The 26015-nt window shown below is 44.1% G+C and overlaps 2 protein-coding genes across 7 annotated transcripts; one reads left to right on the top strand and one right to left on the bottom strand.

The window, feature by feature from the left end:
- The first annotated feature begins 1306 nt into the window (after nt 1–1306).
- Nucleotides 1307–15656, top strand: elovl1b (ELOVL fatty acid elongase 1b). Of its 5 annotated transcripts, XM_076726065.1 has the most exons (9): nt 1307–1420; nt 9824–9881; nt 13227–13329; nt 13419–13609; nt 13802–13882; nt 13973–14029; nt 14121–14226; nt 14542–14678; nt 14878–15656. In XM_076726065.1, exons 3-9 carry the CDS (start codon nt 13251–13253, stop codon nt 15196–15198), a joined length of 972 nt encoding a protein of 323 aa, XP_076582180.1. In that variant the 5' UTR covers nt 1307–1420; nt 9824–9881; nt 13227–13250; the 3' UTR covers nt 15199–15656. The 5 variants fall into 5 exon arrangements, with proteins under 5 accessions (XP_076582180.1, XP_076582181.1, XP_076582183.1 ...); XM_076726066.1 differs by lacking the exon at nt 9824–9881 and having other exon boundaries at nt 1336–1420; XM_076726068.1 differs by lacking the exons at nt 1307–1420; nt 9824–9881 and adding an exon at nt 1492–1513.
- A 797-nt stretch (nt 15657–16453) lies between these two features.
- On the bottom strand, nt 16454–25860 carry zfyve9b (zinc finger, FYVE domain containing 9b). Of its 2 annotated transcripts, none has more exons than XR_013076989.1 (16): nt 25606–25860; nt 23234–24036; nt 23027–23126; nt 22746–22945; nt 22554–22665; nt 21524–21646; nt 21102–21257; nt 20716–20940; nt 20550–20632; nt 20053–20157; nt 19804–19954; nt 19231–19311; nt 18776–19053; nt 18272–18377; nt 18005–18184; nt 16454–17160 (listed from the first exon to the last, which is right to left on the bottom strand). XR_013076989.1 is itself a non-coding variant. In XM_076726063.1 (16 exons), the coding sequence occupies exons 1-16, from the start codon at nt 25667–25669 to the stop codon at nt 16999–17001; spliced, it is 2814 nt and encodes a 937-aa protein (XP_076582178.1). In that variant the 5' UTR covers nt 25670–25860; the 3' UTR covers nt 16454–16998. The 2 variants fall into 2 exon arrangements, 1 of the variants encoding a protein (XP_076582178.1); XM_076726063.1 differs by having other exon boundaries at nt 18776–18938.
- Between the last annotated feature and the right edge of the window lie 155 nt (nt 25861–26015).

Genomic DNA, 26015 nt, shown 5'->3' on the forward strand with positions numbered 1-26015 from the left:
CTCTGTCATTATTCACCTACACTACACAACCTGTCGCTTTGAGCCCTTAAACCAGCAGCAGAATCCACTCCGAGAGGCCAAAGAAATACAAAGTTTAATGAAACGGTCATAACTGGAGGTTTGGGGGATGTGATACACATGTATATTGAACTGTAAATGAGTTTTGCTGTTATCTATTGTCAATTTAAGTGAAATAAAAAGTAGAAAAAAAAACACTTATTTGAGGCATTTATATCTTTTTTATTTGGATTTGGCATCTTACTGTCAATTGAGCCTTTGTCCAGGTGACTATAGAGAGACATCTTTGAGCAGTTCTGTGTTGAAGTCTTTGCCTCATCTGTACTCATAGGTCAGACGAGGCACAGATTCCAGAAGGAGGAGTTTAAAAGTTCACCTGGATGCCTCAGGTAGTGTAAGAAGGAGCACTTAGAGCACCAGGTGGACAGTTTACTGCTTTTACAGGTATGATTTATGACCCCACAAGCAGAACATGTGTCTGTCACGCTGTGCTACTTTGCTTCAGGCTCTACGCACATCCTCCATTCTCTCTGTCATCTCAATGTAATCATTGTGGGCAAAGGCCACCATCAGGACAGCGTCATCCACCTCACTGTAACGGGCCACATGTGCAGGTTTACTTAGAATAACCTGAATCATATCTTTTTGTTTTCATTTGAAACGTGTTCAATAAACGGACACATAGTGGAGTGGACATGGTTTATATAGTGTATGTAAAGCATCTCGCTGCTGCTGTTTGACAGACATGGGCAAGCAGACTCTTATCTTTACTGGGATCAGATTCTGTCACTTATTGATTTGAGGCCTGAATAAACCAGACTGATAACAGTGTCACTGACATTTACAGTGTGCTACAGTACATCTGGTGGATGGAAGATAAAAAAAAAAAAAAAAAAAACTGTTCTAGGTAGGCCATGATGTTAGCTCATTTTTTTATAGTAAATTCCATGGAGAGGGAGATTGTTTTAAGTATGATAGTGCAGGTATTTATATACAGTATATATTGATTTGATGGTAATATGATGCCAGCTTTATACTGCGTGTCTCCTTCTCATAATGTAAAATAACCCAAAAAGTTTAATGATATCCCTTTCTGGAGAACGTATCAGTGTTCATGTGACCCTGGGAGGCGATAACCTGCTGTGCACCAGAGTTTAGACGGGTCCACCTTCATCAGAGGCAGACCAGGCTGCAAGGGCTATGATCTTGGATTGATTTGCCATTTGATACAGTCAGCCGATTACGTCCATATTAGGCGACCCAGTCACAGCAGCGTAGAGATGACTCCACCTTTTTCCAGCTCCACCAAAGGGTTGGGTCAGATTTAAGAAAGAGGAAGCAGGGCTGACTTCAGACACAAGCTGGTCGACATAATTATCCTGCATTTCGACATTCTCCGCAGGTTTGTTTCAACTCTTTATTCCCTCTGACACTGGTTTCTTAAGGTTTAACGGGGAAGCAGATGTGGGCTCTTCGAGGTTTTACTTCATTTCAGGTGCGGTTTTTCTTCTGAGGGGCGGTGTGAGGGTCGTGCGCGCTGCGTATTTGCGCAGCGTCATTTTTAAGTTCCATTTATCCGGGTGACTTTATTTCCTCTTCTGTAACTATAATATTAGAAGTAGACTTTCAAAACACAGCTTTTTGGCCGCAAATTTACAATATGTTTAGTTTTGAGCGAATCAAAGTCCGGCGCGAGTCACCCCTGACCTCATGGTGCCTAATGTGCGTCCCTTGAAAACGTGCGCTCGGAGCTACCATTTGCATGCCAATTCGCGCAGTTATCCGGCGCATTGATGCTATCTGCCGCCTGCTTATTATTCGCACCTGTGCCACGGACAAAAGGGCTCATTCACTGCCGGACTTCCTCCGCTCAGTGGGTATTGTTATCTGCACTTTGAAGGCAAACAGTAACGCTGACGGTCATCTTTTTGTGGCTTGCAGCTGTCAGAGGATACATTGATGTGCGTGTGCATGCTTAACAGGTAGGCATTGGGGTTGCAGCAGATGTAGTTGAGCCTCGCGGTGGCTTCAAAGTGAAAGTTAACCTGCTGGCCAGTTGATGCAGCTGTTTCTAACGGGTCACTTTTCAGGCGAGGCTTGTTTTGAACTGTTTGGAGTTTGTGAATGTGTTTTTTTTTTTTAATCAGAGGCTCTAAATGGGTCCAGTTCAAGTGTCCTGACTGATTTTTTTAATGCTGTTTGGTAGCTGAGTACTTGTGTATTTACAAGAGTGCAGTTGATGTGGTTAACCTGTGAGGTGACGCAGCTGCCTACCTGGTGCTTTGTCATGCTGCAGTCAGTTGGGACTCACCTTGACCTGTACCTGCTGACCAGTAAAAGTCAGTCAAGTAAGTGAATGTGTAACAAAAACATTCCAATGAAGTGATCTGATCTTTCCCATGGCCATGCTGAGAAAGGAGAGGGGACGGAAGAGGTCACAGGAAGCCTTGTGAGGTCACTGGGTTCACTGCTCTGGATGATGATTCAGCATTGTTGTTAGTGGTATCATCTAATTGTAATGAGAGAAATCTTCACATCGTGGTTCACAGTCTGCACTGCATGTAGGCTACTTATTACATGCAAACATATTTTAGTATAGATAGTGTTGTTAATTAGTGTTGATAGTTTAGTCACCCGCCTTTATTACTGGATGCAGCAGTATTAGTCATGTCAAACTGTTGTCACCCTGCCAGAAAAACAGAACCTCTACCAGCCACACCTTGTTAATGCAGTGTACAGTGGGTAAATAATGCTGTGTAAGGCTGAAATTGTAGTTTGTTTTTTTTTACCACACAAGTATCATTTGACAAACATGGTCCAGAGATGATGGCACTGCACATGACCAAATTTTGATTGTTTGCACATAGAAAACACTTTGTTTCTTCTGAGATGATGGTCCCCTAAGGCCCATTATGGATCACTGGCTCTGTAGACATGTAAACATTGGCCACAACCAACTCCTGTGGGGCTGAGACAAAGGGCCTCAAGGTCAACCGCCCGGGTGCACTGTATTTGTGATAGTAATGCAAACACCACAGCAGCATTGTGACTGTTAACACACCCGTGATGCATATTGTTATCACTTCATCAGCGTCCAATGCAAACAGCCTCTCTGAAGGACCCACATTTAAGGCGAGCGCAGAGCTGATGATGAAAGTAGAAGCTTCAGCTGGTGGAAATGACTCTTGTCTTTAAAGCAGGTTTTTCCTCACGATGTTTGCAGGTCATACTGGGTGTGTTCATGTAGCGGTTAAGCCTCACACAGTTGCTCATGCCCTGTGTCAAAGGTACATTGATAACTTTGACAGTTTACAACCTTTGCTATCTGCAAAGTCTTAGCCGGCATGCACCTTTCAGTGTGACTCGGCTACCTGGCCTGGCAGTGGCTGCTCACTCTTGTGCTTTGTGCTACTGTGTTACGGCCGAACGAGGGTCTGATAGCTCAGGGTGTGTGTGTACTGGAGCGCATCGAGAACCGTGTCCACCAAGCTGATGTCTCATGCACATGTAAGACAACATCTAACGTGACGTAATGAACAAAAACAATGGACATGGCTGCTGTTAGTACACACTGTCATGTTAATGAACAGAAGCTGATTTAAGCAACACCAAACGAGTGTGCAGGCTCCAAATGGCGGCACGAAGTTACTGTTTAAACAATTGTAACTTTTGACTCCAGCTCCTGTAGTGATATTTAAGGAGATCTAATTTTGTCTTTGCTCCTGTGGGCAGAGAAGAAGACATTCAGCATTTCAATGGGGAAAATGCTGTAAATTACATTGAAGGGTCATGTAAGGATGCTGTTAGTCAGACTTTGTGTTTGAAGCATTTTTTTCATACCGTATAAATCTTGTCTGGTGCAACTTTCAAACCCACCCAACCACCCACAGCCCAGCCTTTTGATTGGCAGAAAGGTCAAGAGGAAGAAGTGTGACCACTGGTCCAACGTTCCTCTTGGTGAAAGACAAATGTGATGAAATTGATGGGGTGTGGCCAGAATTTCAACATCCTTAAGTCTGAACCCACATGACCCAAAGCAGCAGGAGGTTTTTTTTTCTGCACTTGGTTCCTCAAGGACAGTCTATTCACAGACTTAAGTTTACATACCAGAAAAAAACGGTCAAATTAGGAGATAGAGAAGCAAGACTTGCGTTGATTTCTCACATATTTTTTGCAATTGCACTAAAAACGTTAAGTTGTAGGTGATGGTTTATGTTCGTAGCCTGTAAACGCACCAACATGTGCAGCTGGTTGCCAGATTACTGTTAGTATTTTGAGTAGCATCCTAGAAAGATGGCGATGAGTTTAGGCATATTTTGTTTTTTTTAATGCGAATTTTGGCCTTTAATTCTTACTTTCCCAATTGGGCAGTGCTTTGTTTTTTAATATAAAGAGATATCAGAGAAAGTAAGGTTCAATTTCCTGCATAATCATCATTTTTTGGAAAATTAGAGCAAAGGTCAGATCGAATCCGTTATTACAAATCATAAAATGATTCACCTGCTGAGGAGTCATCGCCACAATGGCCTATTGTTGTCCCTCTGTGTGTGTGTGTGTGTGTGTGTGTGTGTGTGTGTGTCAGTCATAGCTGAAAGATACACTTTTACTATGTTCACTGGAGTTTTTCGCTTCGTTTGTATGTTTGACACTGAAGTGGAAGTTCTTGTCGTAGTAGCATGTTCGGTATTCTTGACATACCTGGTAACTGTGTCATGGTGTGTCATTCCAGTCGAGGTTAAGTCTTGCATAACACCGGCCTGTCTGCCAGCTCCTTCTTAGCCTTGCTCATCGATCAAGTCTGAAGTTGTTTTGTTGATGAGTTTTAGCGTGCTCTCCCATGAGACACCTGCGAGGACACACCCTTGAGTGTGTGTTTGTGTTTCGGGGGGGGGGGGGGGTTGTTACATTTACAGTCTCAACATTGAGAAGTCGGGGGGGTTCTTTCAGGAGAGAAACAATCCTGGCTTGTTTTCAAGTTTGCTTGGAAATGCTTTGCAGATTAGTAACCTGGCAGGATACACAGCCCTCCAGTCAGAACTTGTATATCTTTGCATTCTCCGCACTGCCCTTGAATGTCCCATCGGCTCCTGAAAACTCAGATCTTTTTTTTCTTAGATTTGGCATTCGTCACAATCGATTATTCAGACATTATACGGCCCCAGCTCACTGCCAAGAACTCATCTCTAAAAAGAAGTCGGCTCATGTTTCCTGCCCTTCCGATCATACAGGTTTTTAAGACAGCCCCTGGTTATCCAAGTGTATTTGAATGAGAAACAAAGTTCAGTAGTATAATTACTACTCAAAAGTGTCAGCTGGAAACCGTCGCAGTTTACAGAACGGCTTCTTGGTTCACCTTTTGACCTAAACTTTTCCACAGCTGTGTGTGTGTATAAGCAGTGTTCCAGTGTAAGCAATAAATTATCTGATAATGTGGCTCAACTGTTGGTTCCTTGTTGTCCCTGCTTGACTTTGCGGTGACGTCTCTGTCATTGGATGTCAGCAGTGACGTCCAAATGCACAGTATAAAAACACAAGTTAAGATAAATTTATCTTCGAACATTGTGAAGTTAATGTCACTTTTCATGTGCCGCTCACTGGCTCCTCTCTAAGGTTTTACTGGAGGATGCCGCCGTGCAGATTCGCTTGTCCTTAACGCTTCGTGCACATGCGCCTGTTTCTCATTCATAAGGACGCAACCCGCCATTGTTGTGTGTGGAAAGTTTCAGAAATCGGAGTCGCTGGTGGGTGAGACCTGCAGAGGGGACAGAGAGGGGAGGGAGGGGAGGGGCGTGAAGAGAATGAGACCAGTGTCGAACGGTCGTCTGAATGCTTGTACGTAGGGGTGATACTTCTCCCCCACCACCACCTACACACACACACACACACACACACACACCCTCACACCCTCACCCAAACACAATGAAGTGAAGATGGTGTAAACATGCCAGTCTCAAGTCAAGTCCAGCAACATTCCTGTGCTGGGGGGTGGGGGGGTGTAACAGTTACTACGACTTAAGCATTTGGTTGTCAAAGTTTATTTTCTTAAAGGTGTTTAAATGGATGCATTGTGCTGCGTTTGTTTATCATTATGTCGCCGGTATTCTGTCTTATCGTAGCTGGTATCTGCCATGAGTGGGCATGCATCCAGTGTGCACTTCCAGATCTTTAAAGCTTATGTGCACTCACTGTTTAGACCGAGATCTGGATTTCTTTTTGATGAGCGGAGGGCATTTCTAACAAACCTTTCAATTATGATCCATGCAAATTGACTGGCACATGTGTTTTTATATTTAGATGTAGCAAAGGACAAGGTCACAGAACAGGGACGCAGGTCATCCTGACACATTTATTCTGTGTCTATTTTTGTTTTTAAAGTCAGTGCATGTAATACGTTTGTATTCATGCTAAATGTTTTATTTTTTTAAAGAAGTTCACTGCAAAATGGCTTCAGTCCAACCTGGATATGAATGATATGTGCGTATTAGCTAACAGCTAACATGTTTGACAGGAATCCCTCAAATAATAATAGTTTGTAAATGGAGACTTAAACGACTACAAAGTCAAAACAAAAGTATTTATCTTGAATATGCATAAATATTAAAATATACTTTGACAGTTTGGCCTGTAAAACATTTATGCACTTCAGATGCTTCTTGCACATGTTCCATCATGTATAACAATGGTGAAATCTATGAAACAATATTTGCCACTGAAGTAAAAAATCATTAAGATATTGTTTTAAGCTTTGCAGTGCCTGTGTGTGTGTGTGTGTGTGTGTGTGTGTGTGTGTGTGTGTGTGTGTGTGTATATGTATGTGCATGCATGCGCGCTCTCTCTCTCAGGTTCACACCTTATCTCTGCCACACCCTGTTCAGGACCCTGCATGGTGCAGACCACTTTGGATTTTATGTCCCAGACTGGCGCTAATATGAAATTAAAGCAGTTTAGCTCGACCCTCCTCTGTGCTCAGGGTATAATGCAGCTGCAGTAATCTGTGTACGCTCCAGTTTTGGCAAACAGGCCTTGGAACATACCTATGATTCTGATCTGGTAGAAGGTTGTTTTTTTTTTTTGTTTGTTTTTTTTTTTAAAAAAAGCATTTTTGAGTGACAGCTGAGGCAGTTGTGACCGAGAACAGCTCGAGTTTGAACACAGCTTGTTGTATCTTCATCTTCCTCTTGAGAGACGGTTATGTCAGTCGTATCTGGACTGAGAAGACCGTGGCCCCAGGTGACTGTGCCGCACCTGAGGGCCGGGAGCACCGTGCTGATTGTGGCCTTTGTTTTCTCGTCAATGAGTTCATCATCCTGTTGGCTTGATCGGAATGTGTGTTATTGTTTTTGCATTTTGACACTATTATTCATTTAACTGATGTAATCTGTTCAGAAAGGGACGTAAATAGATATTTCCTGCCAAAAAAAACATAAACTCTCCAGAATGCTCACAGCCACTAATCACTTCAAATACCTCATCTGTCATAACTTTTCACCGACATCTTTGCATTAACCTTTGAAGGCAGTTCCTCGACTGTATGATGAGTGTTCAGAGCGGGATAATCTGTTGCATGTACACGGTCTTCACGTTGAGAACAGAACAGAACCTGGCCTGAGGTTTGTGCACTGACAAGGACTAGGGAGAAACGTCAGACTCCTCACACCAGCGTGCTCTCTCTCTCTCTCTCTCTCTCTCTATATATATATATATATATATATATATGTGTGTGTGTGTGTGTGTGTGTGTGTGTGTACTGGAGGGGACTTGTGCTCACTGCTACACTGATTAGCGAGATTATCAATAGTTAGGAATCAATATATTCATTCATACAGCTGTACGTCAAGCACTTGCAGTGATGGATCACTGCCAAACCGTTATCAAAATGTAATTCTTATGTTACTGTATTTTTTGCTTTCAGTGTTTCTCTCTGACTACTTTGACTTGTACCTCACTAAGTTCTCCTATTTGTCCTACACAAAGCCAAATTTTTTCATTTGCCACTCTTTCGGACAATTTTTGGTTTAAAAAGTTCGATGAAATTTGACTATCAATCACAATTTTGGTGAATGCAAACAGTCACAAGGGGGCAACTTAGTCACTGTCTGTCATTTATCTTCCACTTGAATGAATGACTTTGGTTTTCTGTCTCAAGGACAACAGATGGAGATGTGAACACACGTTTGTGTTTAACAGGTGAACATCTCTCTTAATTAAACTTAATGCAGTTTGGTTTTGGAAACAACCACAGCTGGCATTTCCACATCCTTCCTCCTTGCGTTGGTGGTGATTTTTGCGGGGTGTGTAGGGGTGTTGGTTTCACGGGACCAGATGACTATCATATTTGAAATGGCTCTGTCAGCGCCTACAGAGCGAGAACGATGATCTATTTTCTTGCCAGGTGTGTTTTCAGTATTTGGGGGAGGGGCAAAAAGGGAGCACTGCCATCACCCCCCCCCCTCCCCCAGAGAGGGACAGAGTGACAGGTAAAACCAGCCCAGTCAATCAGATACAGTGTATCGCCCGCACACGGCTGTTCTACTCTCATATTAGTCTGCAGGAGTGAACGCCGCCTTGTAGAGTGATAATAAACGGGCCTTAGCCTCAGGAACTCTAAACGTTTTAGCCATTATGCGTTGTTTAATCAGCCCACAGTGAAAGAAATGAGTGAAGCGGCAGGGTTTCCCGTGCGTTTCTCCCCACTGGCTATTTTCCTGCTGGACTTAAGTGACCAGTGAGCAGAGAACGTCACGTCTTTTATTATTGCTATGATGTTTTGTTCCTTTTGGGGCGGCTTGGCACGGCAGTGAGATCAACGATTTCCTATCAGCGAACTGTCCTTACACAACTCGCTCGGAAGAATTTTAAACATTATCGTATGAGTCATGCCTTCCCTTTTACAGCACTCATTATAATGAGCGTACCATCCAACCCTGAGTAAACACTGAGGCTTTATCACCATCACTGATGCTCCCTAGCCTTAATCTATTTGTCTGGTGCGTTCGATATGTGCCAGCAAATGAAGCGAGCACGGATCTGTCGTAAATGCGAAGAGTTTTGAATAATGCTGTACTCTCTTATGTAGACAATAAAAATGAGGAACATCATATGAAAGAACTGAAAGCCACGATATTGATCGTCTCTCAGCTCAGAGAAATGAGAGAAATGGATGCCAGTTTTGCTTAATGGGTGTTGGCCGGGTCGAGAGCCAATAAAGGCGGAACAATAGCCCCCTTCATGATAACAGAGTCGCCACTGATTTCTCGCCCGCTGCCTGTGAACAATATCATCAGCCCACCCCTGAGAGAAAACTTACAGGGCCACTCCAGAGTCGCATGTGTTTCAGTGGGTGGTGGGTGTGACCAGGAGAGTCAAAGGCGGGGGGGGGGGGGGCTCTGACTTATTGAAGTCAGGGCGGTGGTCACACAGTAGCAAATCGGCAATTATTTCTTTAGTTTTGTGGTGTGGGTTTAAATAGGGGCCATCTCACTCTCACCCCAGTCATACTCTGCAGCTCTCTCCCTCCCTCTCTCTCCCTCTCTCTCTCTCTCTCTGGCTCTGCCTCCTTCCCTCCCTTTGCTTCTGTGAGGTTGTTATTCATCCACTGTGTGACTCAGGGAGGGTGGGGATTTGGAAGACTGCTGTACCAGTCACACTTTGTCAGTTTACTTTCTCATTCCCTTACTCCATCTCCCTCTCTCTCTCTCTCTCTCTCGCTCTCTCTCTCTCTCTCTCTCCCTGCTCTGCTGTTTTTCCCTTCTTGCTGCTGCCCCTGCCTGCCTGCCTGCCTGCTCGCCCGCCCGTCCGCCTTCAGAGATTACAGAGAGGCTTTGCCGTGCTGATTTTAAAGGGGAAATTCTAGTCTCAACAAGGTAAGTTGCTCAATGTTATGCAGACAGTGGACTTACTTGTGTGTGGAGTCTGCCCATATGTTTAGCAGCTCAGGGTGTTGGTTTTTTTTTTTTTTTTTCTTCAGAAAGGTTTCTGGTGTTTCGGTGTTTGAGGATCTCTGGCTGGTCTGTTTGAAATGTTGGTTTTATGACAGACTTCACTGTGTAATAGGCTCCTGGCTGATTTTTTTTTTTTTTTTTTCCCTTTTCTCTGCTCCAGTTTGTTCATTAACTCCCTCCTCACGAGGGGGAGCTCCCTTTTTCCATCTCTATGATTCACTGACATGACTCTCATAGGAAAAGTTTCCCCTTTCTTTCCACTGTACTGTATCTCCTTGTCAAGGCTTCCTAATACTGAATGAGTGGTTGTGGCGGGACATTGAGAAGGGATAACGGTGCGTTAGTGCAGAGCTATTAAAACTTAGTTTTAGTTTGGACTGCTGTAGCTGTGGGCTGTAGATCATGACCTTTTCACTTCAGAGGACACAGAAGTCACTGGTTAAAGGTAAACTGGTGCTGTCGTGGTCATGTGGTCAAAGATAGATTGCTTCACTCTCATGGGGAAAAATACAGCAGACACCTTTTGGACCCCTCACACAGCTATGAGGAAGTTCCTGTCCTCTTGTGGAATTACTGTACAAGTATTGCTGATATAGCTGATCATCATCATCATATCAGCATGACCATTGAACAAGTGAGTTAATGTATACAACTGGTCCAAGGTAGCATGAAAGCATTTAATTAGAGGAGATTAAAAGCAGTTAGGTCTCTCATTGATAAGTAGATGCCATAAATAGTGCAGCAAAGCAGTGAGGCACAGTAATTGCTCTTAGCTTTAAAATGGTCTGTGCCAGTCGATGTTCTGTGGTGCCACTGAGCCGCAGCAGAAGGGCCTTCACCTTCATTTTTCTTTGAACTTCCATCTTCATCTGGGACTCCATGTTGTTTCCTTTTTCTTAGTGCTATGATCATGAGACTGTTCCCCCTGACTCAAACAATCAGTTTATTATTTGCCAGAGTTCTTTAAGAAGACGTGAGTCACATGTTTGTACAGTAGTTTCGACTTAAAACCTTGGAGAAATCTAAAATCTGAGCCATCACCTCGTGTCTACAACATAATTTGACTGGCTCTTGTGTGACTGTTGAAATTTAATGCATTACCATTGCCTTTTAAGAACTCCTTTAAAATACCACTGCGAGCAAATTCTGAAGTCAGATTTAGGCCATGTGATGTGGTCAAGCTGCCACTACACAATTCAAATTCACCAAGTCACAGTAACCTGAACATGATCACTAACCTGGTCAGATGATCTGATCAATTTAACTGTTCAGAATTTTTCCTCAGAACAAGACAGACTCTACACCACAGGCATGATGATACTCTTGTTGAAATGTGAGGCGCCTGACCAAAGGCTTCATCGGTTCAAAAACAGCCACAGCTTTTTGTGTAAGAGTTTTGTGAAATGTCATGTATCTGATCTGTTATACAACACCACCATTTGCACTGTTGGTGATAACACTGTGGCGTGCAAGAAGACAAAACTCCCGATAAAGTTTCCACCATGTCAACGGAAGGAAGTTAGGCAGTGCTGCCAAGTGCAGCAGTCACACATTGGTCGGTGGGCTCAGTCACCTGGCAGCCTCGCAGTGAGACCGACCAGAGAGACACTGTGAAGGATGAGGAACGCTGACGCGAGAGAACTGCAGGGAGGATCTACAAAAGAAAGAGGAGATATAATCTGTTTTCACTGTAGACTTGTACTCAGTTCAGTCAACTTTGACCCAATTAATACACTAACATAAGCAGATCAAGGGATATTATGCTTAAACCAACTCATTTGGATTGTGCAAACACGCTACAACTCTGTATCAGTGTGTCGTCATACATTTTTTTTGAGCAACATAGTTTCTGACGATGTCAGATGATGTGTTTAACGTTGCTTCAGTGAGTCAGTTGCAGACTGACAGACTTGTGTCCCGTATCTGATCTCCAACATTTCCTTGCAAGTTTCATTTCTTCTTCGGCATCCTTTGATAAGCATCAGCATTTTTGAAAGACTGATGATGAGAGCAAGTTCACATCTTAAACTTAGATCATTATTGGTACATAGCTGAAGTTTCCACTTGACATGTCTTTACAGTGTCCCGTCTTGCAGTTTTCCTCTGCAGCACCTGCATGCTCTCTGCTCCCTGCCCTTCATTCCACAGCATGAAATTATTAGCTTTTAATTATGTTGGCTTAAGGAGGGCTGTTCTTTAGTCCTTAGGCAGTGAAAACTCAGAGCCTTGTAGATTGTGCATCAAACAATGGCTCGCTCTGGGTCCACTGTGGCGAGAGGAGACCGCACCCTGCATGTCCTCTGCTTTGTGAACACACTTTGTAGTTTGCACTTGATATGGTGAGCCTTTGTCAACAGAAGAACACGCAGGTCTGAAAAACCATAGCAACATTCCTGTGTGCATTATGCAAGGTGAAATACTTGCCGTATTTGAAGTTGCATTACTAGGATTCAGTTTGCACTGGTAGTTTTCCAATAAATGCTGTTGCCACATAAGAAAGAACACTTGCTGTTGGTTGAAGGAACTTTGATATCAGTTCTCTGCAGGTTATGTTTTCAGTTCAATGACCTTTAACTTCAGTTTGTGTGCAGGAGTCATGCCAGAAGTTAGCACACAATACCCAAACAGCCAGTAGAGTGCCGCCTTACTGTGGGACGAGGGATGCCCTCCCAGCTCCCTGTAGCACCTCCTCTCTAATATCAGGCCATGTCTGATGAGCGGTTGGAGCCAGGGCAAAGCATCCTGGGATTTTTGTTGGGAGTGTTTGCTTGGTGAGCGATAAGCTGCTCTGCCCCAGTAATTGCATTTCAGACCTGCTGAATAAGTAAATGTCACAAATTGCTCCTCTTTATTGGTCACGGGTGATCATCAGGGAAGACCCAGGCAGTGAGTAAGACATGTGATTTTTATTTTCACCACAAGATTTTATGTAATTCATTCTTGAAGCAGAATGCTGTTGAGTTTTATTGTTGGATGTTTCTGGAAATGTCACCGTCAAGGAAAAGTTGGTTGAAAATGACTTTAGGCTCCTCAAGGTTCTATAGAAAATGAATGAAAACCGATGGAGGAGGAGTATGGTTCATATGAATGACTTCCCAACACACCCAAAAAGACTGTATGTGGATTAAAAAGACATTTATTTTGACGATGTTTTCTTGCACTGAGTGATATTTCACTGTCAAATTACTGTCATGGGAGTGATGGAAGGATTGCTGCTGTGTTTTGACGAGTTCAAAATGAATGATGACCTTGTTGGGTGTTTTACAGATAATAGGGTAACAGCGATACAAGATGGCAAACATGCTTCGAGGGATTCAGGAGATTGGTTCACACGCCATGGATATATATGACTACCTCTTGGCTGGAATTGGTAGGTGATTTACTTGAATAAATGCAAAAAGCTCACTCTATATATTTGCCTGTTTGTTTAATGTAGCTTTGTCTTTTTTCCCTGTCTAGATGTGCGGGTGAAGGAGTATCCACTCATGCAGAATCCTCTTCCCATGTCTGCGATATTGCTTTGCTACCTGTTCTTTGTACTGTACCTCGGACCTCGAATAATGGCCAATCGCAAGCCCTTCCAGCTAAAAGAAGCAATGATAGTCTACAATTTCACGCTGGTGGCACTGTCCATATTCATCGTCTACGAAGTAAGACTCTGTTCTTGAAAGTGTCCAATATGTAAAGGCTCATAATGAATCTACTTTCTGCACCTTTTTGAACATTTTGGTGTTTATAGTGCGGCTCTTGAGATGGACATGTGTGCAGTTTTGGTTGGTTGCTATGACCAAAACCTCAGTACAGTGATGAGTCCCAAAGTAAATAACGTTTTTGCTTTATAGTTCTTGATGTCTGGTTGGGCCACAACGTATACCTGGCGATGTGACGCAGTTGATACATCTGACAGTCCTGAAGCACTAAGAGTAAGCCCCCTCTAACAACTCAACCATATACAATCCTTGATTAATATGAGGTGAAATTAGTATTTGACGGCTGAGTCTTTATTCTTCCAGATGGTCCGTGTGGCCTGGCTGTTCTGGTTCTCCAAGATTATTGAGCTCATCGACACGGTAAGTTCAGTCCATTTTACCCAACAGCCTTGGCGTTCAGTGTTGGTCACTATAGCTCTCCTTCAACTAATCAATATCTTCTATCGGTCAGGTCTTCTTCGTGTTGAGGAAAAAGCACGGTCAGATCACCTTCCTACACATCTTCCACCACTCCTTCATGCCCTGGACCTGGTGGTGGGGTGTTTGCTACGCTCCCGGTGAGTACACATTAACTAAAGCAGTCATAGAGAGTGAAAATGATTAATGGAGCAAGAACACCAGCAACTGATAGCACCATTACTTCATCCTGCAAACAAATCTTGAACCTGTTCACCTGTACAGTCAGTAGCAACGCCTTCCATTTCGCTTCCGCTTTTATCTTGTTGAAGAACCTTTGTACAGACTACCTCTTCAGTATTGAATTCTATTCAGTCATAAGAAAATGATTAACCAGTAGTCCCTGGACTCATTTCTCAAGGTCAGAGGTTCTTTGGTTGTCTGAGTCATCCTGATGTTTGTCATTGTCACCCCAGGTGGAATGGGATCTTTCCATGCCATGGTGAACTCCACCGTCCATATCATCATGTATTTCTACTATGGCCTTGCTGCTGCTGGACCACGCTTCCAGAAGTATTTGTGGTGGAAGAAATACATGACTGCCATTCAGCTGGTACATCTTACTCTTTGTCTGGTTTTGTTTGATCATTGAATGTGAATTTTGTTAACTGTAGGCCTCAGGGATCAACACCAGCACAGCTTTGTGTAGCTTAAATGCATTTCTCTTGAGCCTTCCCCAGTCTCCAAAAAGACAAATTCTTCTACATTTATTCATTGTAAGTGTTTGACTGACTCCTGATTCTTCCCAACAGACCCAGTTTGTTCTGGTATCCCTCCACGTTACCCAGTATTACTTCATGGACACCTGCGACTACCAGTTCCCCATGATCATCCACCTCATCTGGATTTATGGAACCTTCTTCTTCGTGCTCTTCTCTAACTTCTGGATCCAGGCTTACGTGAAGGGAAAGCGGTTGCCGAAAGTGGACGTTAAGCAGTGTCAGAACGGCACAGCTGTCTACACCAACGGCAAACACCACGAGAACGGCAACAGCATCAACCACGGAGCCACCAACGGCTCCACTCGCCACGAGAATGGCAGCTCTCACTTTGGCAAAATGAAGAAGGCCTAAGATATCCAAAAATAATCTTTGGCTGTGTTTCCTTCCCTGTTTTTTAGTTTTATATGCAAAACATTGGAAAATGACTTGGTCAATGATTTCCACAGTTGGGGTTCCACATTTGTTCGTTTCTTTTTAAGTTGGGAGACCATTTATGGATCACAATATATGAAGAGAAGATGTTCTGACCTAAATGTTATCTTCACTGATGTTGCAGGCACCTCCTAGTTCAGTTTCACGTCACCCCACTTGCCCTCACCCCACTTATCTGACACCCACTGTCCTCCTGGCCCCCTGTGGACAGATGACTGTACAGTTTATATCAGACTTGAAAATACTTTTTGTAAATAGTTTTACAACACCAAAAAAAAAGAAAAACAACTAATTGTATTGGTATGCTTTAGACTTTCTAATTTTTGTTACATTATGTATTTAAAATTAAAATGCCAATAAATTCCATTTTAAATTATCTTTTATTTTGTGCGTCTGTATTTGCACTTGCAGCACGAGTATGTTCACTGTGTTTGTGACATGCTGAAAAGATTTTCAGTTGATAGCTGCCAGTTGTCATAGTAGTCAGGTCGCTGGGGGAAGACTCTGGTATTGTGCTGTGTTGCAAGAAAGAAGGAAAAGTATTCGCAATGCTTGCTTGTGCCTGTTGTCTTGGCCATCCCAAGTATGCAGAGCAAGTAGGAGGTAAAACAAGAGCCCCATTCTGCTTTGTTTTAAAAGATCCAGGCATCCCGCAGACCGGATCTACACCCACACGCCTCAGCCATCAGCTGGGTCATGGGGGTTAGACACGAGCTTTTCATTTATTGCAACATACGATGTCACAACTGTAAAACATTAACCCCACTTTATGATTGCTTTATGAAGCCGATCTTCTGGGCAGGAAATGAGTGTGAATTTGCATTGATAGGCTTTGTAATATTCTTCCACACCCTCATGTTTGTAGATAGGAGGAGGCAAAACCTTGCCAACTACAACCTTAATAATAAACGGTCAAATTAATACCTCTCTGAAGGTGTTATGGTACAATATATGGCTCGGCTGCTGGTGCACATTACATTTTACAGGTGTGCCTAATGAAGTGGCCACTGAGTGGATATTTTTTGTGTTAAATATTATCTGCAAATGTAGAAAAACATGCAATATTTCTCTCTGAGATGTAATGAAGCATAAAGCGTAGTAAAGTAGCAGTACAGTACAGTACAGTACTTGGGTAAATGCCCCATGTGTCAGCAGAGGGTCAACAGGCAGTAACTCAGTCATAGTTGCAAGTTTAATTCCAGGCTGACGTTACATGTCATGAGCAATCGATTAAAATATATCCCGTATGAAAACATTCCTCAGGCATTCATTCAGTGTGCATCAAATTGCTACAGATCTACTACATCCAGTACTTCAAGTCATTCTCTTTTTCTCTTTGCTTTAAGGTCGTGGGGCTGACTCCAGCTCCCACTTTAAAGGTATTCTCCATATGGAAATTGAACATCGTGACATGAATGATATCAAGCTATGAAGTTGCTACTACTGTACAGTGCAGTACCCTGATCTGACGGTCCACGCTAGGCTTCATGCGTACCCAGATTGTCTGCTGCGGGGACAGGGTGAGATCAGAAAACCACTAAGAGTCAGACCACGTCTCTCTACTCGTGAGTGGATGAGATGGATGCAGACCTTGGATGTGGTCTGGTTCGCCCTTTGAATGCTTTTATTGCCCTGAAATCAATGGCAGCACTGATGAGGAGTGCCGGAGACAGAGTTGTTGTCAGGGTTAAAAAGGTGGAACAGTGGCATGTGTGCAATCTAAGTGATGTTCTCCAGGATGTAAAAGATAAGCTCCATGACAATGGGCTCGTCGCCCCTCTTGCGACCCCTGCTGTGTATGACGGGGATCAGCACGCTGTCCAGGGCGTTGAGATACTGAGCGGGGAGGGGCTGCCCATTGCTCCCAGCCACAAATCCCACCTGAAATTACAAAACAAACCACTAATTAGTTTTGATATGGTCATACCCAGCGCTGTGCTATAAACTTTACAACTATGGATCATATGAGTCATATGTTTGACCAATATATTTTTATCACGAAAGATCCCTGAGCACTTTTGATAACTTTTTTTTTTTTTTTGATGAAAACACCAAAACCCTCAGCTGAATCCCACAATGATGTCAGCGTTAACATATACTGTAGCATAGAAACTAAATATTTTACTGATAAATTATTAATTAGTTCAATATAAACTTACAGATCCCCTCCACACATGTATTGAGGCATTCATAAATACTGTCTAATGTGTGTCTGACATGACTTCTGCAGAAAAGAAGTATAATCATCACATTAAAATCCTTAAAATGGCATCAACTCCTTCTTCCTCAAAAAGAACTCCAGAGCACATGAATGTGCAACTTCTCCTACTTCACTGTAGAGTCCACTCTCAGTGTTTGTGCACTGGAGGCTTCAGGTTTCCACATCTCATTGTTACGCTGAATAATGAATAAACTACTTGTTATGTCGCAAATAATGCTCGTAGGCCCGCATCTTTAAATCAGATCATGTCAAATTCTGCACATGCATCAATCTGCACAGTGAAGCTCAAACATTCAACTTCAAGAACAAGAAGAAAAACATGTTTTTGACTAGAGGGAGACTTTCACTTCACTATTTACACACTGCAGGTCAGTATTCATGATGCAACCTTCCCATAGGAGGCAGAGGCATGACATCTGATGCCTAAGGCTTATTCCAGCCCAGTATATTAGTAGCAATATATAGATGTGACTCAGCTCGCTGATACCAAACATCCTTTCTCACCTCTTGAGATTCAAAAGCGACACGCAGTCCCAATTTGGCCATCCCGTCCTCTTTTAACAGTTTGAGGTGTGGACACAGAGCCAAGCAAAAGGCCCGGGCGATGCGCTCCGTTAGCCGGTTGTGTTCAGCAGAGTCACTCGCTCCTCCTTTGGGATGCTCCTGCCTCTGCAGGAAGAACACCTGCACAGGGCACACACAGAAATGTAAAGAGAGGAGGCCGTTTCAGATGGACGCATGTTGATATTTCAAGCAGATCGTCATATGTACTTCTGTCCAGCGGATAATTTTCCCGTTTTCTTTGTATTCTGATTTCTGGAACATCTTCGTACTGCTGATGGACTCCATGGACTTCCCGTCGATGGGACTTATAACTCTGCAGGACACAAACAAACAGTATGTGATTTATTCATTTTTAACAGGGGGGGATGGCCCGATGGGAACCCCCCCATGCCCCCACACCGACACACAACACACTGGGGATGGAGAGGGGGGTGGCAGGTTAACAGGGAGGGCGCATTTTGATCATTTTGCTAACGAAGGGGATGCATCCCTCCTAAAATCACCTGCAGCAGATACACACCAGTAAGTTACAACATAGGACAGGTATTAAGGTGCAGTTGGAGGCACATTCTTGGGGGGAGTTTTGATTGCTCACTACACATTTTGCTTAGTAAAAATCAGCCTGTAGATGTGATTGTTACATTGTTCTCTTCACACAAAAGCTTCATTCTGAGGCTGCCACATGAACTTCAAACATGTGGACACACTCACCCCTTATTCACAGTGCATTTCTCCTCCACCCACTGCACACAAACAAGCTCCTGGCTGTCTGATTGGTCAAGCCGTCCACAGGTGACGGTGTAGTCTTTCATCTCCCGTAGCGACCGGCGGAGCTCCGCCATGGTCTCCACGGTGATCTGCACCATTAGCCCATCTGGGGAGAGGGGACAGCGATACAGGAGAAACACACAAACAGACACCAATGGCCACATACACACACACGCACACGCTCACATGCATCAACATGTACACACGCCTAGACAAACAGTCTGTTAAAATGTACACAGACACACACACATACAAAGATCAACACATTCTGAATAAACCAGTTTTGAAGCAGGGGTGTTAACATGCACTACTCAAAGCAAATGAAAACAATGAATTTCCTGCAAGTGGGCAGGAAAAAGTCACGCTGAGCCTGACTCCCCCCTGACTGGACAGCCTACCTTCTACAATACTGGACTTGGCGAGGTATCCTGCAGACGCTTTCAGTGCACTACTGAAGATAAAAAAGCAGGATCCAGTGACTGCAGCATAAAAAAGAAAGAGAAAACGAAACACCTTTCAGAAACAAAATCTGTGGCACTAATTCTTTATTGTGACAAGAAAAAAACTGTCATAGCCCGCCATCTAGTGTTCAATATGGGGAAATTAACATATTTAGTCCAGCGGGACACTTGAACCCTTACTGCTCTTTGTGTCTTTTAATTTTCCTCCTTGTACCACAGAATAAAATACATAATGTCTTTGGGAACGCTGGGATTTAGAATAATATTTCATGGGTTGCATAGCTACGTATTTATCTTGTAATGGTGAATTATGTGCAGCAACGCACGAACACTTATTAAAAGGCTTAAAATGAATAGATTGCACCAAATGGTCTTAGGAGGTTTAGTATAAAATCACCTGAATATAGCTCTTGTACAGATCTAAGTGTGCTTTTTTTCCAATGCTCCAATTCAAGCAAATGCCAAAGTTTCCCTAAACGACTGTTTCATGATCTTATCAGTCAGTTGCACCTTTGCGTGGCTGATTGTGGATGCTGATGGCTTGGGTCTGGTACTGGCCATCATCTCCTTGCACACAGATGAGGTGGGAGTCTGCAGTCTCATTGAAGCACGCCCCAATGGCCAGCACATGCTCATTGGACTTATTCAAAGCCTTCATCAGCTAACAGGAGACAAGTGGGCAGAGAGGAAGGAAACTAATTGATGAAAAACACATAAACATTAGCACGGACTGTGAGGCATTTAAAGGCTTAATCTTACCTCATTATACCCGGTGGTTGGTATCTTTATGCAGGTCCTCTGAGCCTCTAGATCCACAGTGAGCCCCGGTACCATTGGTAGGCTGTAACGGTAATTCCTAAAGTCCTGCAATATAATAATAATAATAATAACAATAATAATAATAATAATAATAATAATAATAATAATAAACTTGATTTATATAGCTGTTTTCTTAAAAATGTTACTAAGTTTTTTACAAAATAAAAATAAAGAAAAGGCAGCTAAAATAAAGGCAAAAGACATGAGCAGAGGGATGATGAAATGATGAAATTAATAGGAATACAATCAGTATAAATAAAACATATCAAACATTTCCAAAAGCTTTCATGAAAAGAAAAGTGTTAAAAAGCGTTTCGCAACAGGATGAGAGGAACATTACAATAATGGGAAGTAAGGCACCAAACTTCCTATTAATGATGGGAAATGTGGTTTTGTAACAACAGCAAACAGAAGTAGTTACAAAATGTCACACTCACCACCAGCAGTCTCATAATGGTGTGGCCTATTTGCCCAAACAATGGCTTCCTAAGGCGCACGCTGTACAGAGGACACGGGTAAACTGGAACGAGACACAAAGAGGGTGACTGAAGGGGAAACCTGCATCGGTAAAGATGTAGCATTTCACACTAGGGCCTTGCTTACATCTGTATTCGGCCCCCAGCCGCAGCATGAGACGCAAGGGAAAGGCTTTGGCCCAGGCCACCTCTGCTCTGTGGACCAGCAGGCCAAAGAGGTAGGGCTGGTTGGGCAGAGGTAGACCTTGAAGGGACTGGAGAGTGGAGCGAATGTACAGGAAGCCGGCATGCTCCTCGCTGCCCAGAAAACTGCTGCCGAACAGGGACAGCGACAGATGCTTCACTACCTTTCCTACAGAAATACAGAGACGAAGGACATGAGTAATTAAGGGCCCAGAAGTGGGCAAAATTCAATATAACAGATCACTGCTATTACATAACTAGTTGAAACTTACTGCATGAGCATTTCACTCTGTGTGTGTGTGTGTGTGTGTGTGTGTGTGTGGGCCTGACCTGTGAGGGAGTCCCTGTACAGCTGGATGAAGTGGCTGAAAATGTCTTTGGGGAAGCTTTTCTCTTCAGGCAAGCACTGCAGCAGCACCACCACCTCCACCTGACCCACAGCGTGCATCCCCTTTGTCGTCACGCACCAGCATTTCCTATTAACATCTGTCACACAATCAAGGCACAACCTCAGGGGTCTACAGGGACGATCCAAGCGTAAACACATGTGATCATCTCTTTTTGTAGTCAAATTTGAATAACAATCAGTGGAGTGTAGAAATGTGGACACAGCATAAAAGCGCTGTTTGGCTACTTGAATTTTCAAATTAGCGAATTTTCTTCATTCTCAGAGCTGCATGAATTTATCTGCGGGATCATCTGCGGTTTTCATGCACTTTATCATGCACGGTGAAAATAAAAAAGAAACATACAGTTGACCAGCTTGACCATAGCAAGCAGGTTGGCATTGAGGACAAACACCAGAGGCTTGGCCCTGCCGCTCTCCAAGTCCTGAATGAGCAACATCTCAGAGGGCTGCTCCTCCACGGTGTAGTCTGAGGGGAAAAAACACAACGCAGCTGTTAGACTGCAGTAACCTCTGCAACTGGTAAGTGTTTTTTTCTGACTTTGTACTTTTATCCTTTGAAAATGAACCCACAGTTGTGTAAGGACTGATAGCCATTGTCTAAGCCTGGTCCTAAATAAGATACAAGGACAGGTAGCTTTTATTTCTGCTATTATTTTGAAACGCCCCAGTTTAACCAGGAAGTAGCCGTGACTTTTAAGTGGGAGAATCAAAACATCAAGGTTTTATTTTTGTAGGTCATACTGCAGGTCACGTGGGCAAGGACAATGAGGGAGTGCCCAAGTGCACCTCCTAATTTCACTTACAGTTTGCTCTTAGCTGGATGATGTTGAATATAATTCAGAGAGGAAGATATAATCCACCATTGTGATGTGGAAAAACAGCATATATAAATCTGCGGATTATTACGCACCAGTCTGGTGTTGGTTATGCTTGAATTTATCAGGTGCTCGCAAAGAATCACCATGCTTTTTAAATGCAACAAAGACACCCGGCAGGAATCAGCAATTAATCTTTCATTCAGCGCACACACAAGCTTGAACGTGTTCATTTAGGTTATTCAGCATCATGCTGAAATCGCTGCTGTCACCTCATTGTGACTCTTCACTTTGTTCTTCCTTTTGTCATCACTAAATTGTCAGAGACTAAATTTCACTGTGTTTCATGCTGCCTGATTTGAATGGAGCTCCTTTCTGTTTGTGCCCCTTCTCCTATCTTTGCACACTGTGCAACACATGAGAACACCAAAAAACAGGCGAAGCAAATTTAAAGGTCAGGAAAATACCAGCAAGTGTGCAACCACGAACAAAGAATACACAAACCATTGTTGCTAAATCTTTGACTCACAACCCCAAACTGGAAGGAAGTTGTCTTACCTCCTTTGACTCCTGTGGAGGTGAGGATGGGTGGCAGACCATCCAGAGGGATGAGGTTGGCAGAGCTGCTCACTAACGCTGTGGTTCCTCGGCTGTAAGGACCACAGGCCTCCTGGAGGAAGAGGGAGGCAGAAGAGTGAGCTATGAGCTAGGAGTAAGATATGTTCTGCAGTATGTTTTGCGTGATCCTACATTAATGGTTGTCCCTTGTGGCCGCAAGGCTCTCCTGATCTGTGGCGAACCCACAGGACTCTTAACCTGCCCGCCGAGCGCTCGTCTCATCAGCGGTGAGAACGTAGGCCCTCTGACTGGTGTGGTCGGAGCAGACTCTGACTGCTTATTGAGGATTTCATCTGCAAACCACACCCTCCTTTTCCCCCGAGGAGGAGTCCCTGAGGAGACCATGTAAGAATGAGTTAGGCTTATTACTTATGATTTTCATTTAAAAAAAGAAAACTGTGATCTGTGCTCACTTTTGATGAGGGTTGAATGACAGGAAATACAAACTCGTCCCTCCTTGCCATCCAGGTGTGTGAGTCTGAACTTCAGACTGGAGCAAAGTGCACAAAAAACCTGACAATGCAAACATGCACACACCAAATGAGGACAGACACACGTCAGCAAGTTGCCTGAGAACATCTCTAATGCTGCACAACTTATAAACTTTGAATTTTCCTCACCTTCCCACAAGCACGGCAGTGGTGTCTCCTCTTAGTAAAGGTAAATTTGACCCCACACTTCATGCACACCAGCGCCTGAGCATCAGGGATCCACACTGGAGCTACATCCCCGAGGACAGTGCCTTTGTCCTTGGACAGGATACCAACAGGGCTCAACTCAGACTCATTGTCAGGATCCACAGGGGAAGCTGCGTAGTCTCCCATCGCTCCCTCCCCACTGGCTGCCTGAGCCTTGCTGCTGTCTGTCTCATCTCCCCCGTTAGATCTGACCATCTTAAACTGGCTCTGGAGCTCCCTGCCATGAGTCTCCTCATGTGAGAGAGCAGAGGGTGCCGCAGTCGCCTCTGAGCTGCAGGACTGCTCTTGCTGCTCCAACCTGCTCTCCTCCAGCTCCTTCTCCTCAACCACAGAGTCCTCCTTTGATGGGAGAACTTGGGGCTTCTTCTCCTCTGACAACTTCTCCTCCTCTGGCCACGCAGCCTCGGCAGGGCTCAGCACCAGGGGGCTGGAAGGCTCCCCAAAACAACTCTCACCCCATGTGGAGATGGCAGTCACAGTGCAGCTGCCCTCCTCAAGCTGGGAGGGGGAAGCAGTTATGGCAGGATGCTTAGATGGTTTCTGCTCACATGGCCCCAAGCTGCCTCTGACGGACGTGTCTGAGGAGGTCTTAGACGGAGATTCTGGTCGTATTTGGCCACAGCCCAGTCCTGGTTTTGACACATCCCCATCTTTGAGCACCAGCAGGCAGGGTCTGTTCAGCCAGTGGTGCTTAGTGTCCTGAACAGTCGGATTGTCTCCTTCATCTGTTAGGATGACATCAAAATGTCTCTGTCTGTCTTGCTGTCAAGCATACACACACACACACACACACACACGCACACGTACACACGTACACACTAAGCATGCATGGTCATTAATAATGACTCACTGGGCAGAAAAGCTGTGTTCACATGTGCTAAGTGGCCATTTAGCAGCATGTGATAACCTATTTCCTGACCTCATACATACCTCACAGCTTTCAATCATCACTAAAGGCAGCATTGACACTCAGGTGCCCTTGAGAGGTGCATTGAGCTGATCACAGAACAGACTAGATTTTAAAAAGAAGAGGGAGAGGTTTATTGTGGACTGACTACTGACGTAAAACCTATAGTGGATCTACAATTGGTGGTACCACAGAGCTGATGGTTCCCCAGAGAAGAAAACGTTCAATAGTGGTTGTGTGTTTAATTGGCTCTGCAGGATGAAGATCTACAGACTCTTTTATTGTTTGCATGTGTTCACTCTAAGACCTTTGCTGGTTCTGTATATTTGCCCATTTGTTGTGCACCTTTGTGGAAGACACATTTGAGTTTTGATCCAAGTTTTCCCATTGATTACCTGAATGTGCACATCATGATCAGATGAGTCCTCTGTAAAGGACTGTAAATATAATCAGATCAGCCGTTTGCTTCTGAAATGACTCTATTCATAACGTCTCAACATGAGATTCCACATCAAGGCAATTAGGATCTCTGATTACAGCCACTTACTGGATCAACATCCATCCTTCCCCTGTATGTTAGTCACGTAATAACCATTACTGTAAATGACCAGCACGCAATGCAGCGCCAGTTAATGTGTCCACAGCTGGTGTTTCATTGAGCTGTAACACCCAGTGATTCATGAATAGTTATGACTCAGGAGTAAGAGGACTTAAACACTAGAAATCATACAGTAGGTGCTGCAGCCCGCGTTTTACAGGCTGCTCGGTTGATATTATTTGCTGCACGGGCTGAGATGTGGCACAAAAAATATGCAAAAGGATATTTGATGGAAAGGATTTAGTCTGATAATTCATTTCCCAGGTTAAACTGCATTGCAGCCCTTACACAGAAACCGTAAAAAGAAAGGCGGGCCGTTCCTGCTGCGGGCTATAGAGTGAAGATTTGCCGAAAACGGCGGCGGTGCTGCACCGATCCGCCTGACTGGAGCGATCGCTTCCCGGGACAGTGACGCACTCAACACACGTGCAAATGTTTAATCCGCTCGCAGGCAGCGAGGCCGGCGGCAATGCGACACTCACGCCGCGTCCCGTTACATCAGATCCAGCAGGACACTTCACTGAGGCGTTATTTACTGAGGCATGCGAGGGGTCTGCAGACAGCGCGCGTATGTGCGCAGCCTGTCTTCACACGAGAATGTGCGCAACATACACACACACACACACACACACGTGCTTTTCAGATGATGCGGACTATGCGCGCAGCCAAATGCTGTATCAGCGGTTTTCTGTGACAAACACAGGCGCGCAGTATCATCGTCCTGTATCGCGCAGGCAGTTAACGGGGAGTAAAACATCCCCACCCAAACGCAATCAATGTATCTCTTACCCTCTGTTATGGCTCCCAAAAGGCTTTCATTCTCGTCATCCCGCGCAGAGAAGAACTTCAGCATTTTATCCTGCTACATCTGAGTGGCGAGGAAAACGGATTCGAGCAGCAGTGCCTTGCTCACAAGCGGAGGATGGGATGGTTTCGCCTCTCTACCCCAGATCTCCCTCCTCCCCCGTGTCTCTCTGCAGCTCTTTGAAGAAACTCAAGAGGTGTGCAGAAATGTCCCTCCCCAGTTTGCTGTCTACACAGCCCGCAGGACAGCGCACAGGCCAACACAACAGGGCTGTGATGCCAGATATGAGGAGCCGTCTGCATGCACACTCTGTCATACTGTCTGAAATATCTCAGGTTTCAGCAAGTCAGCATCATTGGATCAGATCATTTCCATACAAAACTGCCTGGAAGGA

Source organism: Chaetodon auriga, chromosome 3 (assembly GCF_051107435.1).
Source record: "Chaetodon auriga isolate fChaAug3 chromosome 3, fChaAug3.hap1, whole genome shotgun sequence".
Classification (NCBI taxonomy): Eukaryota; Metazoa; Chordata; class Actinopteri; order Chaetodontiformes; family Chaetodontidae; genus Chaetodon; species Chaetodon auriga.